Raw genomic sequence first — 23,023 nt, 5'->3', positions numbered from 1 at the left:
ATTAGGCACCTTCTGACTTCCAATCTAAATTTAACCAGAATGACTTTACACGTGCACCTCCTCGTGCCATTTTGGCTCTTCAGCTTCCCTAGCGCTTCTCCCTCTGAGCTGTCCCTCGGCGCAGAAGCGTGCTGCCCAGCGCCTCGCCCACCGCCCTCTCCTCACAGCGAGGCCGCCATGTTGCCCACGGCCCCTTCCTCACAGCCAGGCTGCCATGCCGCCACGCTCCTCCGGAGACCCTTCCCACGGGGGTCACTCCCGGCAGGCGGCCGGGCTGGCGGTGGGCGGCCGCCGTGGCCCTGCTCGCGGGCGGCGGGGCGAGGCGGGGCGGGGGCTGAGGCCGGGCAGGCGCGCCCGCCCGGGCGGTTTTGGGCGCGGAACGCTGGCGGCGAGGGGGCGTGTTCCCAGCCGGGGCGAGCGGCCGAGCAGCGCTGAGCCCTGAGCGCTGGGAGCGTCGGGCGCCTTGGAAACGGACGGAAGCCGGGAGGGAGCGGCGGCGGCGGGAGGATGCTGAGCCCCGAGCGGCTCTCGCTGCCGGGGCCCGAGTACCTGGGTGAGGAGCGGGGCGGCGCGGCGGGGCAGTGCCCCGAGGGCCCGGCCCCCTGGGTGTGCTGCGGCCCGGCATGGGGAGGGCTCGGCGGGGCTGGGGGTGGGTGCGGCCCGGCCCGGCCTTGCCGGGAACAGCGGCGAGGGGCCTCAGGCCCGCGGTGTGTTCCCCGGCTGGGCCGGGCCGAGGCGGGTCGGAGAGACTCCGTGACCTCCTTCTCGGCTGGGGAGGGGGCAGCAGCGGGGGGTTACAGGTCGGTGTTGTAGGGCGCTGCTTCTCCAGGTGCGCCCCGGAGGCGGGAGGGCTGCGGGGCCCTCCTGGGCACAGGGAGCTCCCCTCCGGTGCCCTTAGATGTGGTCTCCGTGAAGGCAGCGCCGGCCTGAGGAAGGTGAGCTGCGGTCTCCTCCCCTCTCTCGTTGGCACTGTGTGAGTAGAGGCAAGCAACGTCCAGCGGCTCAGTGGCAGGCTGTAACCTCATTTAGCCCGTTACCAACCTGTGTCGCTCACAGATCTATGTGAGCAACCTTATTTTATGCTCATTTCCCAACATTGGAAGGGGTGGTGTCCTTAATGTTGGGAGATGGTTTGAATGTCAGCTTTTCTTCTGAAATAAGGTGATGTTGGTAATGTTTCCCACATAAAATGGAAATCTTTTAACTTATAAAACAGCCGCTCCCTTGCAGACTGCATTCTTTTAAGCTGGCTGCTTAAAAGTTTGTGTTACTGCGTGATGTTCCAGAAAGCTAAGGAGCAAAGTGATTTGGTGTTTATGTGTCAAATAAAAATAATTAGGATGGAATAAAGTCAATATGACTTCATTTAATTGCTAAAGAGAAGGTGAATTACAAGTAGTAAGCATTTGGAATGTGTTCAAGACAGTATTTTTGAAGTTAAACTCTTCAGCCATTACTTTCTAGGCCCAAGAGGCTGTTTCATAATAATTGTTATAAAAGTATACATAATTTACTGTGGCTTTCTTGTACAAGGAAAGGTCAGAAATGGCATGGATTGGTTTGTGCTACTTGTTCCACCATGATTTTTCTGTCTCTGGTAAGTCAAAATGGAACAAGACTAGAGCAACACTGCTCGCTTCCAGTAAATGGAAAACCTGTCTTCCAGGGAGGAGACTAAAAGACCTCAGTTTGTTTAGCCTAGCAATAGTGTAAACAAGGAGGGATCCAATTGTTCTTTCAAAGCGCATCATAGCACTAAAGAGAGATGAAGTATCTAAGGAAAAGAGTGATCTAATTTGTCTTAGAGTAGAATCTCTTTGTGCTGTTGCTGCTAGGCTGCTGGTAGGGTACTTTGTGCGTACCTACATAACTGCAATGCTATTCTGTGTTAAGGAAACTCAAGGCGGAAATAAGAGTTTTAGTGCTCTGTTTGGGGTGATTCTCAGGAGACACACTTTGCTGATATTCTTATTGCCAATTTCAATTCTGGAGCCAGTTCAGGTATTTGAGAACAGTATTGCGGTGTGCCATGTAGATACACCCTTTGGTTTTGTGCTACTCTATCATGCTATGTCAGCATTTTCAACCTATGCTTTAACAGAGAGACTCATAACTTTTCCAGAGTTGCTGTAGGCTGAAACTTGCAAAATTTCTTTTTTTTTTTTTTTTTTTTTTAATGAGCAAACTTGATTTTAGGTTCATTTAATTGTTTTTAATGAAATAGGCACTTAACTTCTACTTGTGTGAAACTTGTCAGTAAGGATTGCATCACTCAAAACGATCTAGGAAGCAGACTAAAAATTCTTAAAGTGTAAGAATAAACCAGTTTTCTGTTTCACATTTGAAGTTGAGAAATGAGACTTCTAAGAGATGTGCAAGATTGCTAGGTGCAAGCAGCTTTATTAACCTACTTAAAGTGAGCCTCCTTTTATCTCTGTTCCACATGCTGATCAACCATTCCCTTTTCATTTTGTAAAACCTAAGTTATTCTGACATTGGGGTCAGAAAAAGACACACGTGTAAGCATGTCAGGTTGAGCAATAACTTGTATAAGAGCCTGTTCTGTTGATCACTTAGTATATCCACCTGCTTAGGTTGCAATATTTGTTGTCTATTAGAGTGAAAAAAGCATCTGCTAAGTGATGGTGGTGTTATTAGCTGTAAATGTTACCAATAACAATGCTTTTGTCTTTGGGAGACTTTGTAACTTACCAAACTGCTCACAGATCCTACTGAATGAATTGTGTATTAGCAGTAGGAAAGTGGTTAAAAAAACCCAAACAAACAAAACCCCCAAAACCTGATCTCTCCCCCCCAAAAAATAAAAGCATCTTATGAAAATGTGTGGGGAGGTGTGTTTATGTTTTCTACATTGACCTGGCATTCTGAAATCGCCACTCTTTGGATTTGTTCTATTGTGTGCCTCAAAGTCTTGTTAATATAGTTGTCTGATGTGAGGTTGTAAGCAATTGTGATAAGTTTCATTTTCTGTAATTTCTTTCTGAAGTTGTGTTGCCCCAGGCTGCCACATAAGGTATTCTCTGAGTCTCCCAGATTGGATGGCTCTGTCTTTCCTGACCTGGAAAGGGCAAGCTTCACCTAACCTCTTTTTCCCCTTTTTCTTTATCAGTATCAAAAACAGGCCAACAAATAAAATGAGTGGCCAAGATAACATTACATGCTACTTGCCGCATTACTTTTTTTTTTTTCTCCTTTTTTTTCCTATTTGAGATGATTCTTTCACATTCAGTTTGGATGCTAAGAGGGAAATAAAAGCAGTTGTGAGTTAAAATAGAAGTGAACAGGGAGACATTTAAGTATTCACTTAAGATGAAAAATAATTGCAAAGCTTTGGTACAGCAGAGTTCCTGGAAAGTAAAAATCAGGGCAACGTGTCTCATGCCACAATGATTGTGAGGTAGTAGATAGAAGAACAGAGATGACTGATACTCAGTGAATAGGGAAGGAGATGAGGTCTACAGAGTTGGCAGAAAGGCTACAGTGAAGATGTTGTAACAAGCATGACATTTTAAACAGCATTTTCACTGAATAAACAACACTTATTGTTTGGGATAGTGATGAAAATGTGTTTCTCATTTGATGGATGAGACTGGAACTACAGTAGGCAAAATGAGGCCTATTTGAGATACTTTTCCATGCCTTCCTCATTATGGTTTAATAACTGGTGATTGCTCAGTTATTTATAGCAGGCAATGGAGCACTTAGTGTATTGTTCTGCTCATGCAGCTGTCTTCTGAAGCTTCAAATTGTATTCCCTCCCCCCCTTTCCTGTTATGGAGAAAAAGCAGTAGATTATTGCAAGTTTCTGAACTTTTATTTTTCTCTGGATTCTCCTCCCCTCTCCTCCCCAGCTCCAGGATGTGCTTTCTTTTCTTGCTTTGCCAATGTAAGACATGTAAGAACACAAATACTCTGTTAGGGGAGTGCCTTATCAGTAAAGCATGGGGCTATTAAGTGCCAGAAACAAGGTCCCGTTTCCTCATCTCTCTCATAAGTCTTGGGCTTCATGATTAGAAAGAACGTTCATGGTATTGGTGCTTTTACAAAACTGAGTCTCTCCCAGCAGAGAACTTCAGCTCTGTGGAGACTTTGCAGGTACCTAGGGTTTACTCTTCTTCTGAACAGTCTTAAGAAATATTGAATTGGAAAGTCCAAGTGCAATCGTTTTCTTTGACAGCATAATCAATGTATAGGGTATGTTGTTATCCAGGCATCTTCAGCTGACACTGAGTCTCCTCTTAGTCTAGCTATTTGATGAGCTTCTGTGAGGCACTCTGGCTGAAAGAGCTTATGGTCAAAAAGAGAATGCCTTTTTTTTTTTTTTTTTTTTAATTTTATTTCTTTCTCTGTTGTACAGGTAGGAGAACTATAATGTGGAAGTTGAATGACTTCCCCACTGATGTGTAAGAGTTTGCTTTTAGAAATATTAGATATGTTTGAATCTTCTTAGGCTCAGTCTAGTACTTTCTCCAAAAGATGGAGGTTTCATCCCCAAACCTGCTGTTGCACTACAGTACTTCCACCTTAACTTGAAAGGTAACAGGTGCAATCTGATCCCGATCTAGGTAGATTTCCAGAACTGGAAAAGTACACAGTCCTTCTACATTTGAGTATGAATAGGTAGGGAACCATTAGGCTACTTTAACAGGTTAGAATGACAATTACTTCCACAATGGTAATAATACACTGCATAAATTCAGATTTAAAAAACAAACAAACAAATGGTAGCTCAACAATTTTTGCATTGGTGAGGTGGTGATTTCTAGCAGCTGTAGGACATCTTGCAGGAGGTGGTCTGCTGGAAGGGCTTGGACAATTAAGTCAGTATGTGTGCAGCGTCATGAGTGCAAACTGAAAGAATACAATGTTATGGTTTGTGATTAATATGCTGATTAATTGTTTGAAGCACATTTTCAGTTATGGTCAAGATTAAATTATAAACTGAAACTTTTCTTAATTTTTTTGTTGAAAGTGGTTTTGAAACTGTGAACATATCAAATATGATATAGTTGTGCTGTGTGGCCACTTAGCATGTGTTCCTGAGTAGCAGTGTGTCACACATCATAGTGTTATCTCTGGTATGACAAGGTCTGCTTGTACTTCATTACATGTTCTGTCCTTCAAAAAAAATTTTTTTTTTGAGGGTTAATAGAAAATTACACTGTGAAGCTGTGCAAAGCTGGAAGGAACTACAGCTGTACATTGATTTAGCTTTTAGGTTGATTGTTTTGTTTACATACTTGCTCAGGCCATTCCTTAGCGATATCTGAAGAGATTAAATCCCTAGTGATATCTGAAAAGATTAAAAAGAGCATCCTGAAAGACCATTAATGCTGGAAAAACTTCCAGAGTTCATGTGACTTTGTTCTTACAGTTTTTATCCTTACTAATTCCCTCTGGCATCATTATTGTTTTGGTAATGTTTGCATGAAACTGATTTTGTGTTACTATAGATGTATCTTTCCAATGTGTGTAATACAGCAGTGTGTCAGAATCTCCCCGCCCCGGTGGGATATGGGAGAGAATTGGAAAGGTAAAAGTGAGACAACTCGTGGGTTGAGATAAGAACAGTTTAATAATTGAAGTAAAATAAAATAGAATAGTAGTAATAGTAGTAGTAATAATAATACAATAATAATACACAAAGCAAGTGATACACGATACAATTGCTCACCACCTGCTGACCGATGCCCAGCCCGTCCCCAAGCAGCGATCGCTGTCCCCCGGCCAGCTCCCTCAGTTTATATACTGGGCATGACGTTATATGGCATGGAATAGCCCTTTGGCCAGTCTGGGTCAGCTGTCCTGGCTGTGCCCCCTCCCAGCTTCTCATGCGCTGGGCAGAGCATGGGAAGCTGAAAAGTCCTTGGCTAGTGCAAGCACTACTTAGCCACGACTAAAACATCAGTGTGTTATCAACATTATTCTCATCCTAAATCCATACCACAGCACTGCACCAGCTACTAGGAAGAAAATTAACTCTATCCCAGCTGAAACCAGGACACAGTGTCCTTAGTTAAGCTCCAATCTGAATAAATACTGAAAGGGTATTTAGCTGTTACATTATACAATCTTAGAGATTAAAAAATACCAGAAATATTCCAAATACATTAAAGCTTGTTATGCTCTTGAACTTCTGATAACTGAAATGAATCATAATGTGAATTGCATCAAATAGTGTGTATTTTCAGCACTTCAGTTGAGGAGGAGGCAAATAATTAATGAAAGCTTGTCTTATTATCCAGGAATTCCCACTCCTGATTTTTCAACAAATTCAGTTATGCCAGGAATGAACAAGCCATAAAAAAAAAAAAAAAAAAAAGCTCTGTTATGTGCATACGGTACAAATTGTTTTGGTAGACAGCTCAAGTTCCAGAAGAAGTCATCTCTCATGAAGAGTTGAGCAATAATGTAGCTAGCCGATTTGATAATAATTTGATAAAGACTTACCTCTGCTGTAGGGCTCTGTTCCGCTGCTTCTTTAAACAAGGTATGCGATATGTGTTTTACTATCCGATACCAATTTATTCCAATTATACTCTTTCTTCACCTTGTTTGGTGTACTTTATTTTTCTTTTGCAGCATCTGCTGCTGTTTTTATTGCTTCTTCTGGCCATCCCATGTTGGCTATTCCTTTCAAGTATGACATGCGGCATCACTTCTTGGTAAGTGTGCTGATATATTGATCTTCAGGTTTTCTTTTCTGCCTTCAGAAAAGGCAAACTTGTTGGAAAGAGAAGCTTCTTATCAATGTAGCACTAGGGAGATGCATCTAAGTTGTAAAACTGGGAAACTAACGTGCAAAAATAGTATGGTTAACATGATTGTGTTGCCAATACATGCTGAAGTAGGTATCACGTAACTGACACAGACAGTACTGTGGCACTTCCAAGGTCTTGATCCTCTCTGTTCCTGAGCACTGCTGATAATAAAAATATTACATATATGCAATATCATGACTTAAAGGTGACGTGTAGTTCCTTCCTTCTTCGTGATTTTCTGGCTTTGAGAATTTCAGTTCATATATTATGTTTCATGCAGTGGTATTATTTGTATTAAATTTTCCATTTCCTTCAATTTTTTTCAAGTATCAGTGCTTGTTCTTACAATATTTGTCATCAAACCTGTGAATTAGTGGATTGTTTGTTCTCAAAGAAGATTGAAAAAAGTCATTCAGTGGCTTATAAAAGGACTATTTTTACTACTTTAAATACACATGCGAAATGATTTGGTGCAGTTATGGCTAAAAGAAATTAGTTGTGATTGTCTAATCTGTTGTAGTGAAGTCTGTAGAGATTGTGGATTGACTGTGGATGCAATCCTCATTTTGCCTTTTACATATAAATACTTACAGATTTATATGACCTGGTCTGGCTGTGCTTGAATTGAACAGCCACTGTTTTGTCCTGAATTTGGTTCTGAGCCAAAAGTGCATTGATTCCAAAATCTGCTTTGAACCTTGGGCATGTGAGTGATGGTGGGCTGTGAGCACGTGAATGTGGTAGTAGTACCACCAGAGGCCGTTCTCCTAGGTGCTGCAGTAGCCGACCTTGAAGGAGCTGTGCTGTATATATTGCTACTGATGGGACAGAGGCTCTAAGTGTAACATCGTTGTTAGTGGTTTAGTGATAAGAATTAAGATACTCTGTGTGAAGGTATCTGCTTAACATCAGGTCATGGGCTGCCAGAAGACTCCTCTGTGAACTTATGCTGTCAGATCTTTCTGTGAAACCTGGCTGCTAGCAAAGCTTGCCTGACACCAAAGAGTAGCACCTACCAAATGACTGCGGCAGGCGCAGTTACTTACTGTTTGGGGTAGTTGCATGGGATTTCAGGAGAGAGTTCAGCAAATGTGGCTTGCATGAACCATTAACTTGGAAGGTTTTGTACGAGTAGGGAGGAAAGGCTTTGTTGCAATAAGCCATAAACAAACAATTAGTATTATTTAGAGACAGCAAAAAAAAAAATTAGTAGAGACAGCAAGCTGTAATAGCACAGTTGCATGAGCATTTGGGCTTTACAGTCTGAATTGGACTTGATGCCTTATTAATGCAAGGTGAGGCTCAAAAATATGAGCAGCATGTATACCGATACACCATTTAAGGTTGGACCAGGTGATCCTTGGGGTCCCTTCCAAACTGGTGTTCTATGATTATCTCCCTGAATTTTCACAGAGATTGAAACTGTTAAAAACATATGAATCATCCCATTTATTTTGCACAGGACCCCATGGATTTTTAACTCTGCTTGCATAAATAGTTAACATTCCAGTATGATTCCAGTGTTTGTTATGTAAAGTACCATTTGTATAAATTATGGAACTACTATTTTGCTATAACCAGACTCCTGGCACTTTATTTTGCCTCTCTGGCCTGCTAGAACCTGCCTGCAAATTAAATTTTATTCTGTGACTTTTCTGTGTAGAGTAGAGTTGGTTGGGTTATAAAACATACTACTTTTACGGTTCCATGGAACTGGGCAGCCAGCAAACAGGAAGCCAGAGCTGGAATTTGGTTTGGCAGTGTGAACTGTGCTACCTGCAGAACAGCACAGCAGCTGAAAAGCCGAAGAGAGAGACTTCTCAAGGAGATTGCAAGTGCTATTATTTTTTTGCAGCTTCTCCGCTCACCAATTTCTTCCCTCTCCCATGCCTCTACCTATTTTCTGGGAAACGGAGACAGACGTTCTTTGCCAGGATCCTTAAGGCCATGCAACAAAAATCTTAACAGAAATATCCTTTTACCAGTGACTGTATTCAACAGTGACCCATATATATTTGTGTACGTTTTTAAGTGTGACAGAAATGTCTGAAATTCTGTTCTGAAAGTTAATTTATTCTCCAGGAGCAGACTCAAAGGTATTTGTTATAGAGGTCAGCCCCATTGTGCTGTGCAGCATTGTGGGACCATGCCTGTCTATTCCCCTAGGCTTTTAGGGGAGAGGTTAATGACTCCAAAGAAGCAAAATACCAAAAATATGTTTCATTGATAGGGGCTATTCTACAAAAGCAGGAGTGTATACTTCCCCACAAAGTTTTGAGAATGGTTTTGCAGCTGAGGAGAAGTTTATTGCAGGCTGAGATAAGTGGAAGTCTGTCTGCTAGTACTGTTTCCTGGCTTAATCTGGTACCACTGACAGCTTGAGAGGGGCCTGGGAAGATGGTTTCCGAGTGTCAGATGGGCTGCATAATGAAGAGGGAGGAAGGATGGGCTGAAATAAAGTTACCTGGTTGCTGTTATCTTGAGCCTGTGACTGAGCTGCACGACTCGTTCCTCCCTCAGGGGACACAGGTGCGCAGAGCTAGTTTTCTTTAATCACTCACATAAATTAAATTTATTCCTTTGCATTAAAATAATTAAATAAAGCTACGCCCTGTATCTTTTAGTGCCAGATAATATCTTTGAACTTTTGGCTCACCATTTTGCTATCAGCTGCAAGGTATTTTCCAGGGTGTGCTTAACCAATTTTACCATTGTCCTGAAAAGTGTTCTAGGCAGAGAAATCCCCTGATAGCAATCAATGTTCATACGTACGTTTAATCACTGTATCCACTGGGAATAATCATTTCCGCGCCTCTCTTGAAGTCCACCTGCCCCACACTAAGATGAAAGGGACTTCCATGCTGTGTATCAAGTGGCACAGGCTTGATGCTTACCAGGATATTAGGCACAAATTAAAATGGTTTGAAGAATATTGATGTGGGTCTGAGGCTGGCCAGTTGCTGGTGAGGGGATGATGCTGCCAAGTCTGGAGCAGATTGGCAAGGAGCAAGAACAGCCTTTGCCTTTCCTATATCCCCTAAGGGTTTTCTCCTGCTCTTTTTAGGACACGACGCTACTTGCAGAGGTGCAGTAGCATACGTGTTCAGGATGGAGGTGGGTGCTTTGGGAACAGGGTTTGTGTGCTTTCCAGGTTAGGAACGATTTTCCTGGGTTCGTTGTGACTTGTCTTCTGATTGTTGAACTTGTAGATTTGGAAAGTCTACTGCTTGGTAGCTGGCGCATCACCTCAGACTCGGCTCTTTGTTGCTCCAACTTGGTTTCTAGCCAAAAACATCAAAGGGGTTCAGTGGCAAATCTGTGCTGCTTCCTCTCTGGCAAATGCTTGATTTGTAGAGTCTGCCCGCTGTAGAAGCAGCAAAATGGTTTGTGTCATACCGAACTATCTTTACTCAGAAGTCTTATAAGTGAGTGGCATTCTGTGTTTGGGTACTGGCAGATCCACCACTTCTGAAATTTCCTTATGCTTGGTTTAGGTAGTTATTTGAGACTGACTGTTGAGCGTTATAAATCTCTCTTGGCATTGAGACCTATTCCCCACCTGCCACTCCAACAACATTCACTGATTCTTGTATCGAAACAGATGTACTTTTATTTGCACCTTTAGGAAAAAAACTTTGCAGAACAACCTTAGAGCTACTTGGCTTTGGTAAGGAGGGAAGGGCAGGGAACACATAAAGCTCCGCAACAGCCCCATAGATACGGCATTGACCATCTGTATATGAAAGATGGCTGTGACTCAGAACAGAGATCAGGAACTCTCTTGAGTAAGCATTTTCCAGCAAGGCAGTCTCACAATTACTTCTCCTCTTCCTTTACTTCCAGAATCTCAGGGGATTTTAAAAAAGGGTCAGCACTGTTAATGACTAACTCTGTGTAGCCAGGAAAGAAAGCAGGACTTAGGTCAGGAATTTTACTATCCATATCTGGGAGAATGAAACCTCTACTCTCTATCTGAGGGAGCAAATGCTTGTTGGCTTGGTGTGTAAGCCATGCAACTAGGCTAGTCTGGCTCTGGGATTTGTAGTCCCCTTGTATTCTAATTTCTGTCTTTTACTGTCTTTTATTTGCAGCTCAAAGACATGTCCTCACGTACATGGAGGATGCAGTGAGCCAGCTGCTGGAGAACAGAGAAGATATTAGTCAGTATGGCATTGCCAGGTTCTTCACTGAATAGTAAGTACATCAGGATGCTGCCAATAGAGCCAGCCTGAGGGGGGCTTTTGGAAACAGGCAGGGTACATGGAGAATGGAGCTGGACACATGCTGATTATGTTGTGAATGCTGGATTTCACTGGGTTAGCCAAGGGCTGCCTGAGCATGTTTCGGAAACGTGCATGGGTTTCATACAGTTCAGTACCTCTCCTATTACAAACATTCATGTGAAGCAGTCACTTTGGGGAAAAGAGCTTTTAAAAGCACATAGAAAACCAAATTCTGCTTGCCTTAATCAGGGCTATTAGTGTCAAAAGCAGAGACTGCTTCTGGTTTCAGCAGCACTCATTTTTTCTTTTTCTGAGTATGAATTTGAACTGTTTTGTCTCTTTGTGTGATTGTTGTCCTGTTGAATTCTTTAATAAAATGCCTCTTCCTCCCTTATAACCTGCACAATTCCTTAAATAATGCACATAATAATTAGCACAGATAATCTCTTCCTACTAGTTTGGAAAGATTTTTTTGAGGGGAAAAACTGTGTGCTCGTCTCCAGTGTTGTTGATGTTGACTCATCCGATTGCTCTATGTTTTGCCAACTTGATGATGTCTTGCACAATGTCTAAAACTCTTCCAGGCAGCTTCATTAAAGATCCGTTGGTAATGTGTGTGCTTGCAGTGATAATGTGTTTCTGTCTTTTGATGCTCCTTTGAAAATCTTTCCTTGCTTGCTTCCTTTCCTGTTATCTTTTTCTGAGGCAAATCAATGTGCAGAGCGTTTCACATCAATCTTTGTACTACAGCAGTGGAAGAGGATCTCGAAGCATAGGAATAGCTTGCTGTCTCAGTTGACCACAGTTTCAGGGTTTTTTTGTGGTTTGTTTTTTTTTTTTTTTTTCTGCGCATCGGTGTCCATCTAATCTCCAAATGAGATCTAACTTGCTAGTTTGACTGACTAGACAACTTGCGTTATATTTTCTTGCCCCATGCACATTTTCAACTTTTAAACAACTGAGATTCTCACTGGTAAATGAGTAACTAAGATAAATACTGCAGCAAGTCTTTTTTTTTTTTTTTTTTTTGAGATAGGGTAACAAGCAGTTCAAGACTAGTGTGGTTTTGACCATCTTGACAGAGGAGGTAAGATACAGGCCATCTTGCTACATCTGTTAATATAACAGATCTTTTAGGTAGATGGTATTGTAACAAGACAATATGGTTTCTTTGTAGTACCTTATCTCTTTTGCTCTCAACAAAGTACTTCCAACTTTCACTTGGAGTGAATCATCCATGTTGCAAAATCTGGAAGACCCATGCAAAACAGTATAAAGGCAATTTTGCTAGAAGAATCAAGCAGTTTATCAAGGCTGTTTAGTTTTACTGTTAACCTTCCCCTGTAGTTTAGTGTAACTAAAATGAATACTGACTTTAAAAGATGTCAGAAATCTATTTCGGAGGCAAATAATACTTGGTACTACATGGATTTTTATAAGGAGATTGATATTTTTTGGTGGTGTTTATAAAGTAGCTTAAACTCTCAAAATCCATTCCCTCTTTGTAGATTTCCAGAGTTAAAAAAAATGCATAGTATCAGGAATGAAACTCTTACTATACAAGCCGATGAACAGCATACTTCCATGTTCTGAGCAAGTTGTGGTAGTCACTGTTAAGTGAGGGTTGTGGAGAATTAATCACCGAGAGTAGGTTTTGGGGTCAAATGAAGGTACAACCTGTGTACTTGACATGACTGGGCATCATGTTATTCCATCTGATACAGGTGAGTTTCCACAGAAAGCAATACTGAGCTTAGTCAGCTGAACAAATAGTCAGTAAGCAAGAGCTTAAGAAAGATAAAGAGCATGACTACAATGACCTCCACCCACCAACAGGATTTCTTTACCAGGGTTGAAGGCAAGGTGGCTCTGAAATACCTAGCTGAAAACGGCATTCCAGGTATCTCTCCAGATCGGATTTGGTTTGCATCTGCTTTCAAGCTGACACCTCAAGGCCTTTTCTAAACTTCTGATCATATGTACTTAAAAAATGAAATGGTGAGCAAAGAGGTCTTCCACAATTTTGGAACTGCTCACGTTGCTTCTGTATAGTATTTCTTCATCATGACATGATAACCACCTGCTTTTCACTTCCTATTCCTCTTCTACCTTTGAAAGAATAAATAGTAATTCAAGATCATTATAACAAGCAAAACCGTCACCATAGAGCACAGCCCTCTGATTGACTTAGGTGCTGGAGATCATGTTTTCCCCATTTATTTTCAAAGTAAGATGTGAATGTCTACAGTGGCTTTTTGTTCACACTGAGTGTTCTGTGGAGCTTTTGATTTCTTGAAAAACAGGAAAAGGCTGCATGTTCATTTTTTCTGTGAGTAATATAGAACTAGTCATTCCCTTTTTTTTTTTTTCCCTTCTTTCTTTTTTTCTTTTATAGTACGTCTGGAGTTTAGCAGATCTGTGTTCCTGTACCAAAGCACAAACAGGCTTAGTAATTTTGAGAGCTGTGAAACTCTTAAGATTTGAAATTTGGGATTCTTTAAATAAAGTGGAGAATAAATGATCGGCAGTATGGGTGTAGGTAGACTCAGAATACAAAGTTTCCTATAATGAAAGTGTCATACCTTCTGGCTCCCAGGGCTTAGTGGTGAGCCCTGACTGCCCAATAGATTTCTGTTCATCCACACAACTGTCGACATTTGTTCAGGCTATGCTTTGAAGGCTACACTGGCTTTGTATTGTTCTGCCAAGCAAGTAAGCTTGATCTTGATTTTTTATCTTTAATCTCAGTATCTTCGAACCTGTGAGATTCCAGAAGGGTTGTGTGCGCTCTCCCAGTGTTTTCCTTGTTCCAGGTTATTCTAAGTGAAAGGATTGGCATGTGCATATCTTGAAGTATGCTGCAATGATTTGAGGTGAAGGGACTCGGTATTAGGGCATCTAGTTTTTCACATTGTGCTTTCCCTATTTATGATCAGTTAGAATTAGAGACCAAACCCAGGGTTTAGAAAGCTAGCAGGTAGGCCCAAGCAAGTGACTTTTTTTTTTTAAGTGTGTATGGGATAAAATAACAGCTTCTGTAACTCTTCAGAAATAATGAAGTTAGTGTGTCAAGGATGGGTTTTGGATATTCTCCGAACTCTTCTCAGAGGGCACACTTTTCAATAGAGTGGTATTCCATGGACCTCTCTTGCTGGATTCACCACTGAAGAGCAATCATGCCCTTTCCATCATGCATTGCAATGCCCCACCTCTCCATGAGTCACTTCAAATCTTTATGCCAGTTACAACAACTATTTTTATGGGTAATTAAGGAAATTTTGTTGGGGTTTAGCTTACCTGAGTGAAATTTCAGGGCTGAAAACTATGTGGTCATGTAGCTCTGTATGGATCAAGCAGTAAGTGTTTTGCAGGCAATGAGTGTTTCTAGTTGTTTCTAGGAAATGAAATCAGGCACGTATTCCACTGCTATCCACAGCCTAGCACTGGGATTGCTGATTACAGAGGGCTGACCTTTATCTCTACAGTTCTCCTTCCAGAATATTTTTAGTCTTCAAAGATATTTTTTCTCCCACTTTATTCCATTGTTCATTTGTCGCAATCATGTGGACATCTGCTTCCAATCTTGGGAGTTCCTCGAGGCTCCCCTCATCTGACTCACTCCTGACTCTTAGAGGAATAGGGATCAATCATCCTTCTGCCAATTAATCCACATCTTTTAGCTAAATGAGTAAAATTTTGCCTCTCTCAGGACTAGTCTTGATTTTATAGATATGCTGAAATGCTACTGGTATTTGTTCATTATGAACCCAAGAAATCTCTGCTCTGCTTTTGAATCTCCATGAAATGCAGACTCTTGAAAGCCCTCTGTGTAATTACACACTAATGCTGCTTTACTTCTTCCAGCCTAACTTCTGTGCCAACATATCTTAAAGGGACATGTTCCTCCTATACATTATTTATCATCCTGTTTTCTTGATCTTTCCTGTACTGAAGAAAAACAGGGCCCCCATGCTAATGCATTTGATCACGCAGAGGGAATGCGCATAGCATCCCACTTTATATTTTCTGGGATCTTAAAGGGAGTCCATGTGTGTGTGTTTTTTTTTTGTTTGGTGTTTTTTTTTGTTTTTTTTTTTCACTTCAGCTGGAAGAAGCAGCAAAAAAAAAAATTTCACCAGCAGACTTCCCACTAGTAATTTTTGCTTTTCTTTTGGGCTAACCCTTTGCTTGAAACTTTCTCTTCCAGCTTGCAGGCAGGCGTGCTGCTCTGTTCAAGACTCTTTGGAAAGCTCAGAAATATTAACCAGTGATAACTTACCTTGGACAGGAAACTCTTCTTCCTATCACTTTTACAACTTGTTTGATAAACCAAGCACAAGTGAACTGGAGACACAGGAGAAGGCATTTTTTTTTTTGTCTGTGTTCTTCTCCCCAAACACTTCTTGTTTTCTTTTGTTTCTGGTGAAATGTCTCCCTGACCACCTGCCAGCTGGAGCATGATTGAGAAAGACGTCTTGCTTTTAGCTTGCAGATGCATCACTACTTCCATTGGGCTCTGCAAACTGATGTCCGAGATCCCGTTTTTCTGTAAAGGATGTTTCCACTGGCTCTAACTTGAAGTGCCCCTGCTGGATCTTGTGTGACAGTTTGATAATGTTTATCTGAGAAGGTGTCCGCGATGTGTGTGTTTGGGGGGGTCAGGGGTCGAATACTGCTTTTAGATCTGTTTTGTACCTGGCAATTCAAAATACCAGGTCTGCGCTGTGTAGAGCCCCGTTTTACACAAAGGAACATTTGCTTTGTTCAGAGTAACAGGACTGCCAGTGCTATATAGTTTGAGATCCTTGGATAGGAAGATGTTATCATGGTGAGAAGTATCAACTTCTAGCAACGAAAGTACCTCATTTTCTCTTGCTGTCTGAATTGGCTGGAACAATTTGTTCAACTTATTCCTTAGGGACAAATATGACACTGTTCCCTTGGCTTTCGCTGGCAATAGCAGTGACACAGGCTTTGGTATCAGAAAAACTTTTGGCTTGTTCAGTCCTGTACTGCTATACATCATTATCCAAATAAATCTGTAGAGTAAACAATGTCCTCCTCTTTAAAATAGTCTCGGTACCCTTGGGTGGTGGGGGGGACGGCAGGGGAGGAAGGGCCAGGAACGGGACAGATGGGATGCCCATGAGAAATAAGCCACTCACTGAAGACAACCTTAATTGGCACAAAGCTGAATTATCTGCTTATAAAGAGGAGAGATTCTTAGAGCTAGCTTAGAGCCATCAATGTTTTTTTTCATCTTTGTGTATGTAGGCCTTATCATCATCATCATCTTGCTGTCATCTGCTCTGCATCTTTCCCCTTTTCACAGTAACTTGTTCTGTCTTGTTCACAAGGATAGTGTAAGCTCTTCAAGACAGAAGTGATATTGTACAGCATGTACTTTACAGAATCTAGCATTGTAGAACGTCGTCTCTGTGCTTTGTACAATTGTAGTATAAACAGCAAAAATAGTCGTGAGAAGGTCCTTAGGGCTTTGACAGGTTGTGCCAGATTCCCTTTCTAAGAGATGGAGCCATTCATTAGAATTTCTCAGTAAGACTGTTTGGGGGAGGGGTGTTGATTGTTGGTTGGGTTTTTTTTTGTTGTTTTTTTTGTTTGTTTATTTGTCTGTTTTAGTTCTCTGTGTTTTGAGCAAATCAGTAGCATCTGGGAGGTAACAATACTTTCAGGTTCTTACATAAAATGTTGATATTCTTTCTGATATAATCTTATGAGCAATTGCAAAAATAATATTTCATGTGTTCCTCAAATACTCTCAGGATTCCTACGTGTCTTCTGCTCTGGAGAGAAAAAGACAAAATTATCACTGCAAGACTGCACTGAGCCATGCGATTGGTATGAAGCTGCTGCTGTCAATGACCTAGCTGTGAAGCAGCCCTTTGGGCTGAAAATCTCAGCTGGGATAATGTGCTTGATGGTTCCTGACAGGCTCTTACTTAGGATTCCTTGATCCCCAGGGCACTGCATAAGAGTGCTGTCTGCCTCTCCTTTGCTCTTCAGTTATCAGTGGGAAGGGAATGAATATATGCACTCAGACACAGCACTGGTGCCAGAAGCTCTGAGGAGCAGATTTTGCAGCTAATGTGAATAAGTTGCTATAAGAGAGACATTTTCAAAGTCTCTCTCTCCGCAGAGTAGATGGATTTGCAGGACTAAATGTGTTGATGAATCTTTCTGGGGAACCTATAAAAGTTGAATATTTTTCTACTTAGGCTTTGTGTCCATACTCTCTCTGTTAAAGTCCATTTGTTGCCTTCCAGTCTTACCTCTATAGAGAAGAGTTGTCAGAATGGCAAAATCTCTTCCTCGTCCTCCAAGTTTCTCCAACTCATATTAGAAATGGGATTTCAATACCCCCTGTCTATTCTGCATGGGGTATACGTTTTGTATGAGATCTATGGAAGATTTGGAGGGTGTGGATAACTCAGTTTATTTGTGATTAAAATTATGTGAATTTTGTCCAGAACCTGTAGATCTGCCATCTAAGCATGATGTTTTTATTATAGAATTGCTTGACAGCAGAAGCAGCGGTGGTATCTTCATCTGACAGGCAGGATCTATGAATTTCTGATTTTCCCAGAGTTGTTTCTTTGTAACAAACATTGTAACAAGTCCTAGCCTGACAAATATGCTGATTAGGATGACTGCTGTTGAGTAAACAACTGGAAAAAATGCATATATTAATGGGAATAACACACTGATTCCCACTGTAGTTTGTACATGTTGCCAATATATTAGAAAATGTAGTGTTTTCTTCCCACATACTCAAGAATCTTACAGGTGAGTGGATACTCAGATGAATGCAAACCCTCACAAAGAAACACAGGGCGGGGAAAAAAGGTAAAGAAGCTTTTTGGTAAGCAGGACAAACTTGGAAGGCTTGTAGCTAAAGGAGCAACGTAGAACTGAACATGCAAGACAACGTTTACCGTTGATGCTGCGTGCGATAATATACGCCACTCAGGAAACTTATAATACTGTTTTGGTGACAGAAAAATCTAGAGAAATTGCCATAGCATATGAATGTTAGCACTTGATATCAGCGCCTTGTCAGCACAGGGTAGTTGTCTGTAGATAACCCTTTACTTTATACACTGACTTGAGCTGCACTGTGCTTTTGCTATTTGAAGAGAGGCAATCGTAACGTTTATATGCAGCGTGGTCAGATTATGATGCTTCTAGTATGTATTCAGTGGTGTAGCAGTTCAGTCTTTGCCCACTGCTTTCCTATTCCTTTACATCACGGAAATTACATATTTATTTGTGGTCTTTGTCAGAATAGTTGCAGCAGAAATGGACTGACTACCTTATGGAGACCTTACGTAGTTAGGTATATTTGTATTCCTTCTTAGAGCCTTGAATTTTGAAATGCAACACATTTGCCATGAAGTTGAGCTTCCTTTAATGATGGTTAAAGCAAACTGCATATAGGCAGTGTTGATAGCTAATAAAACTGAAAAACAGATGTTTGAAATTTTCCAAAAGCCACAGTCCAGAAACCTGGCAAACGGTAGAAGTGCTAGAACTATACGTATCTGATTTAACTGTGTTTGTGCTCTTTCTCTGGGCTAGAGTTGAATGTGCTGTCCTCTGTCTAGTTTTAGTTCATAACTCTAGCATAATTCTGTTTTTATGCCTCCAATTTTTTTTTATTGTTTTTCATCATAGTTGTTAATGTTACTGATACAAATTTGGAGCTGTATACATGATCCCAGCTGGGAGTTAAAATCAGACTTTTGTGACACGCTTCAAATGTGTAAATTTATTCTTGAAACAAGTCTGGATAATTTAGGGAGAGAGGGAAAAGGACAAAATCCTAGGGTTTGCTGAAAATTGATCTCTCTGATCTTGATTAGACGTTAATAGAGAAGTATTTTTTCTTGGTTATGTGCATTTGTGATACAGTTTTCCTATGCCCCAGTCCGTCCCACTGTCTGCATTTGGCAGTACAACAAAATAGATATGCAAGTCATTGCTGTTCCTAAGAAAATCTTTAAGGAGCCTCCTGTATGTGTGCTCTTTGTGGTTATTTTGCCATAACTCATTTCATCAGTTGGGTACTTCATAGTGCTCATCACATCCTTTTTTGGGATGCCACAGGGTCTTTTGTTTAATTTTATTTTCTCCATCAGTCTACTTGTTTTTAATATCTGTGGTATTGGGTAGTTACTTCCTTATCCCTGTTCTTGCATTGCTGATCACAAATCTGTGCTCTGTTTTAGTTTGTGTTCTTGCAGAAGTGAAAAGGCCCTCAAGTCAGAATTGGTGAACTGTGGCAATCTTATATTGTCTGTCTTCCACTGAGGAAAGGTCTGTAGTAGAGCTGACAATGATGCAAAATAGATATTCAGTGCTGAGATCACTGTTTGACAAGCATCTCTTGCAGTCATTCTGGAAAACAGCTCAGCTGTGCTTGCTGAGTCACTGTGTTGGATTATATAGGAAAAAATGAGAAAGATAAATAGTGACATATCCACAACAGATGTAGTGGGACTATTTACAGTCTTTTGCATACAATCTGCAATGTGTTTATAAAGCAATCTCCTTTTATGCTTGGTCACATGTGTAAGGATTGGGTTTCCTGCAGCTTCTGTAAATGTTTTGAAGAAAACTGTTTTAGTAATGTGAAATTGGCACCTGGAATTCAGTAGAAATGCACTAGAGAACAGCAGCTTTGGAACAACATAACATAGGAAGCTTGATACCCGTTGGTATTTTTTCCCTTATTATATGGGGTTTTTTAATTTTAAGAGTTACAAGGCATAGTATTATCCTTTTCTGTTAAGAATTTTTTTTGGAACATACTGTTTCGTCCAATAAAGTTTTTGATGCCTCAAGCTGTAAGAGAACTGCTGTTGAAATACATGATACCTTCATCAATAACTATATATTTCTCTGTATTACTAAGTCATATAGGAGATCAATTTCAGAGGAGTTCTTGGCTTCTGTCTATCTAAACTTATAAGACTTTGTATTAAATTGGAATAAAGTAGTGTAAGTTTGAGGAACACTTTATTTTTCTCAGAAAGATCTTTAAGAAAAGATGAATCAGAATTGAGGTTGGGTTTTTTGTTTTGTTTTGTGGTGTTGGAAGGAGGAGTTTTGTATTCATTCTTAGGCTGCAAAATGTTGTGGTGTCACAGAAAATCTTGAGGAGCATTTCTAATTGCCTTGCTAAGAATATGTGTGTTCCAATGTGGACAAGGCCAACAAATGTAAAATTTATCCTGAATTGGATATGCCAAGCTGTAACAATCAGCAAATGCCTGCAGAAATGGGATGTGATAAGATCCCGTAATAGGATTCCTTATCCTTTACAAGATAAGATCCCTTAACAGTCTCTGCATCCCCATGAATAGCAAACCACTGAAAGTCTAGTAGCTTAGCTGAAAAATGCATTTTTAAAATTTGGTTTATCTTCCTTTTCTTAAAAATAAAAAAAAAAAGTCTAGTTTCTAGAAATCTGGATGTCTTCAGAGAACCTGAGACTTTCTATGCTGTGTAGTGTTGAAACCATACAGATTCCAGAACTCATTAGCGTTAGACTTGCAGTAACCTCATGTCCCACAAAATTAATCCTATTGCGTGTCTTCCAATAAATTAGACAAACTGTAGCTGGTCAACACTGTAGCCAAGCAGTTGTAGTGAGCACAAAGTGGTTTAGCTAAGCAATCTCTAAATGCAGAGTTAGAATTAATGTCAAATGATGAAGCTTCATCTATATTAAGGAATTTTGGCAAGGTTCATTTGTTGCCATGATGGAAATACTGGAAGCTGCTCGGTCTTTGATGTGCTATAGTTCTTGCCAAGGCAACTGAATAGGTGAGAGAGTATTAGTTGTAATTTTTTTTCTTCTTCTGAAATTCTCCAGTCTAACCAAGACTGAAAAGAGCAAATATGCGAGCTGCAGGCATGGCCCCAGTATTCAGCCTCTTTAGAACAGTCATTAAGTTATGTTCCAGTAGTTCCTGGATCATCACAGTCATAATGTGATTGTGCTGCTACCTTTTAAAATAATGAAAAGTCTAATTGATAAAACATGGAACTGTCTTGCAATGAGATACAGGAGACTCCATGCAGAATGAAGCAAGCAGGCCCTTACTTGTGCTTTACTTTGGCCTCAGCTTTCTGAGAAGCCAGTTTGCCTTCACTCGGCATTACGCTTTGATCTCAGCAGTACAAGGTGGGTGGAGCTATTCAATAATTTTCAAATTCGTACTCCTCCTTCAGTGGACATTGACATTTTGGTACCAAAATGCATCTCCAGCTGATGTTAATTCCATAGCTGCTTCCAGAGTTGTTAGACTGGAGGAAATCAGAACATTACCTTGTATTGCTTGTATTTTTAATAGTGTTTCTCTTCTTTGTGCCATCTTCTCACACTTGCTACAGGTTCACTGTGTGGTTTCTGTAGCATCTTACAGCTAGTGAATGAATTCCACAGCATGGCAGGGAGGGCAAAAATACATCTGTTGGTTAATAAAGGAAGCAAAGAATGGAGATCATGGATGTATGATAATAAAACTTAGTGAGGACTTGAATCTCTCATACCCTTAGCATATAGAAGGTTATAGAGCAGTTCAATAAGGAATTTTCTGCTTGCCCCAAAATGTCTAGTTGGACCAGTTTCTACAAATACTAAATGCATTAGCTGGAGAGTTAGCAGCTTTCTTGGTGTAGTTATAATTCTGTTTTTTTGGGGGGTGGGGTTTTTTTGTGGTATTTTTGTGGTATTTTTGGGTTTTTTTGTTTTTTTTATTTTATTATGTATTCTTTTTTTTTTTAGGTTTGGGGGAAAATGACAAGGGTTTTTGAGGGAAGCTGGGTAGCAGCTTGCAATGATCTCCGCAAAACTAGTTATAACAGTATTCACGCAGCTGTCTCTGTGGTGTGCAACTCGCTGTGTTTTCTACTGTAAAAACTAAATCTCTGTTTATACCAACAAGACCTTTCCAGACTCACTGAAACACCATGTGGTCTGAAATAGCACCTGATCAGACTGAAAGATTTAGTCCTGGGTGATTGATGCTTATCTCTGAAGGCTTCTTTACTTTTCCCTTAAGCACCTTGGAGGGCTTCTGCAGGGCTATTTACCATCTTCCATTGTATGCTCTTTCCCATTTTCCTGAATACTAGGTTTCCCAGCTCATAACTCTAAGAAGCAGCTTTATTTCAGAGCAGAAAGGGGCCCCAATATGTGGCCTATTATATCCATATCAGCTTGCTTACCCTTTTCAAACAGCTATTGTGTTTTAATAGGGCCCTGCCTGGCAGGGGGAGTCCTTAATTCCTACTATATAAGAATGGCCAGCTTGAGTTACAGCAAACTGCAGGATGCTGCTCTGATCAAAAGGCCTCTGTTTTTAGAGATTCCCGCCCTCCGTTTGCTTTTTTTTTTCCTTTTTTTTTTTTTTAAATCCTGGACTAATAATTCAACACAGTAAGGTCATTTTAGCTTTTGATTTGAAAGCTTCAAGGTGTTAAATTACTGACCTAACATAGGAAAAATCAAGGGAGGGGGACTCTAAAAAAGATAAAGGGATTCCGGGTAATAAAGAGCAAGCGCAGCAACTCCTTTAATCCTTTTCCTTCTCCAGAATCTGTAGACTGGTCTCAGAGGGTTTGATTTGCTACAAAGCAACATAAGAAAGCTTGTTCGCTGCCTACTCTGAGCTGTGTCACAGGTGCTGTGGTTCATTTCCCTTCAAACAGTACCTGGGATAATCTCTGTGTCACCTGTATTAACTCTGTCATGAATACAGAGATTCCTGAGCCTATACCAAGAAGCCTGAAAACAAATCATTAAAATTTGTGCCGCTCCTTTCCCTCTTTCCACACCCTTCAGCTGAAATAAACTTGAGTGGGTGAGACAAAGGATCTCAAAAAATCCAGTCTCTGGGTTTGCAGTGTTACATCACCCAGTCTTGCCAAAGTACTGAGAGTGTTAATGATTTCCTATCTGCCTGGTTGTTAAAAAAGGATTTTTTCCTTAAA

General features: G+C 40.8%; 1 protein-coding gene across 2 annotated transcripts in view; it reads left to right on the top strand.

Moving 5' to 3' along the window:
• The first annotated feature begins 396 nt into the window (after nucleotides 1-396).
• The window catches only part of CSTPP1 (centriolar satellite-associated tubulin polyglutamylase complex regulator 1), an 86,007-nt gene continuing 63,380 nt past the window's right edge, over nucleotides 397-23,023 (top strand). The window contains exons 1-2 of one of the 2 annotated variants that reach the window (XM_087746122.1): nucleotides 397-553; nucleotides 10,874-10,976. In XM_087746122.1, the coding sequence (XP_087602248.1) occupies nucleotides 508-553; nucleotides 10,874-10,976 (149 nt within the window). In that variant the 5' untranslated portion in view covers nucleotides 397-507. Of the gene's footprint in view, nucleotides 554-786; nucleotides 936-10,873; nucleotides 10,977-23,023 lie in introns of those variants that run through there. The other variant, XM_087746123.1, reaches the window with a different exon arrangement.

This window comes from Nipponia nippon, unplaced genomic scaffold (assembly GCF_047370975.1).
Source record: "Nipponia nippon isolate SJK-2023a ecotype South Korea unplaced genomic scaffold, ASM4737097v1 scaffold_10, whole genome shotgun sequence".
In the NCBI taxonomy this organism is placed as follows: Eukaryota; Metazoa; Chordata; class Aves; order Pelecaniformes; family Threskiornithidae; genus Nipponia; species Nipponia nippon.
Note: the sequence above shows the minus strand (reverse complement) of the source record. Positions and strands in the feature narration are given on the sequence as shown.